At 47.1% G+C, this 403-nt stretch overlaps 1 protein-coding gene across 1 annotated transcript in view; it reads right to left on the reverse strand.

Annotated features, from left to right (window-relative positions):
- Positions 1 to 403, reverse strand: part of LOC119586232 (ETS homologous factor-like) — an 8,153-nt gene that overhangs the window by 4,331 nt on the left and 3,419 nt on the right. Inside the window, exon 2 of the mRNA XM_037934935.1 lies at positions 175 to 370. Within this exon, the coding sequence (XP_037790863.1) occupies positions 175 to 370 (196 nt within the window). The remainder of the gene's footprint in view (positions 1 to 174; positions 371 to 403) is intronic.

Below are 403 nucleotides of genomic sequence, written 5' to 3' on the forward strand. Positions count from 1 at the left end.
AGAAAGATTGTCTAAGAGACAAGTAGAAAAATGAGAAAGGGTGGGGGAAGCGCGAAAGAGTTAAGAAGACAATGTTTTACTTTTTTTTCCTTTCTTTCTTATAACAGTAAGAAACCTTTGGTAATCTGGCGGTTAAAAACAACTAAACTTATCAACGCTTTAAAATAGTTTTACCTCCTTGTCTCTTCACTTGAGCTCGAAGGTCCTTGTAAAATAGTCTCCCAACGTCGTCGCCTACAAGTGTGCAAAAGTCCTGCAGGGAAAACTGAAGCATAAGGGGCCCGCTGAGCGTCCTGAAGGAGCAGAGATCCACGGCGTTCTGGTCGAGGCCCCGGCGGCGACACACGCTAGAGGCCCAGGCGGCGCACTCCTGAGGGCGAGGTCGTTTACAGGTTAGTCTCTA

Source organism: Penaeus monodon, chromosome 21 (assembly GCF_015228065.2).
Source record: "Penaeus monodon isolate SGIC_2016 chromosome 21, NSTDA_Pmon_1, whole genome shotgun sequence".
Taxonomy (NCBI): domain Eukaryota; kingdom Metazoa; phylum Arthropoda; class Malacostraca; order Decapoda; family Penaeidae; genus Penaeus; species Penaeus monodon.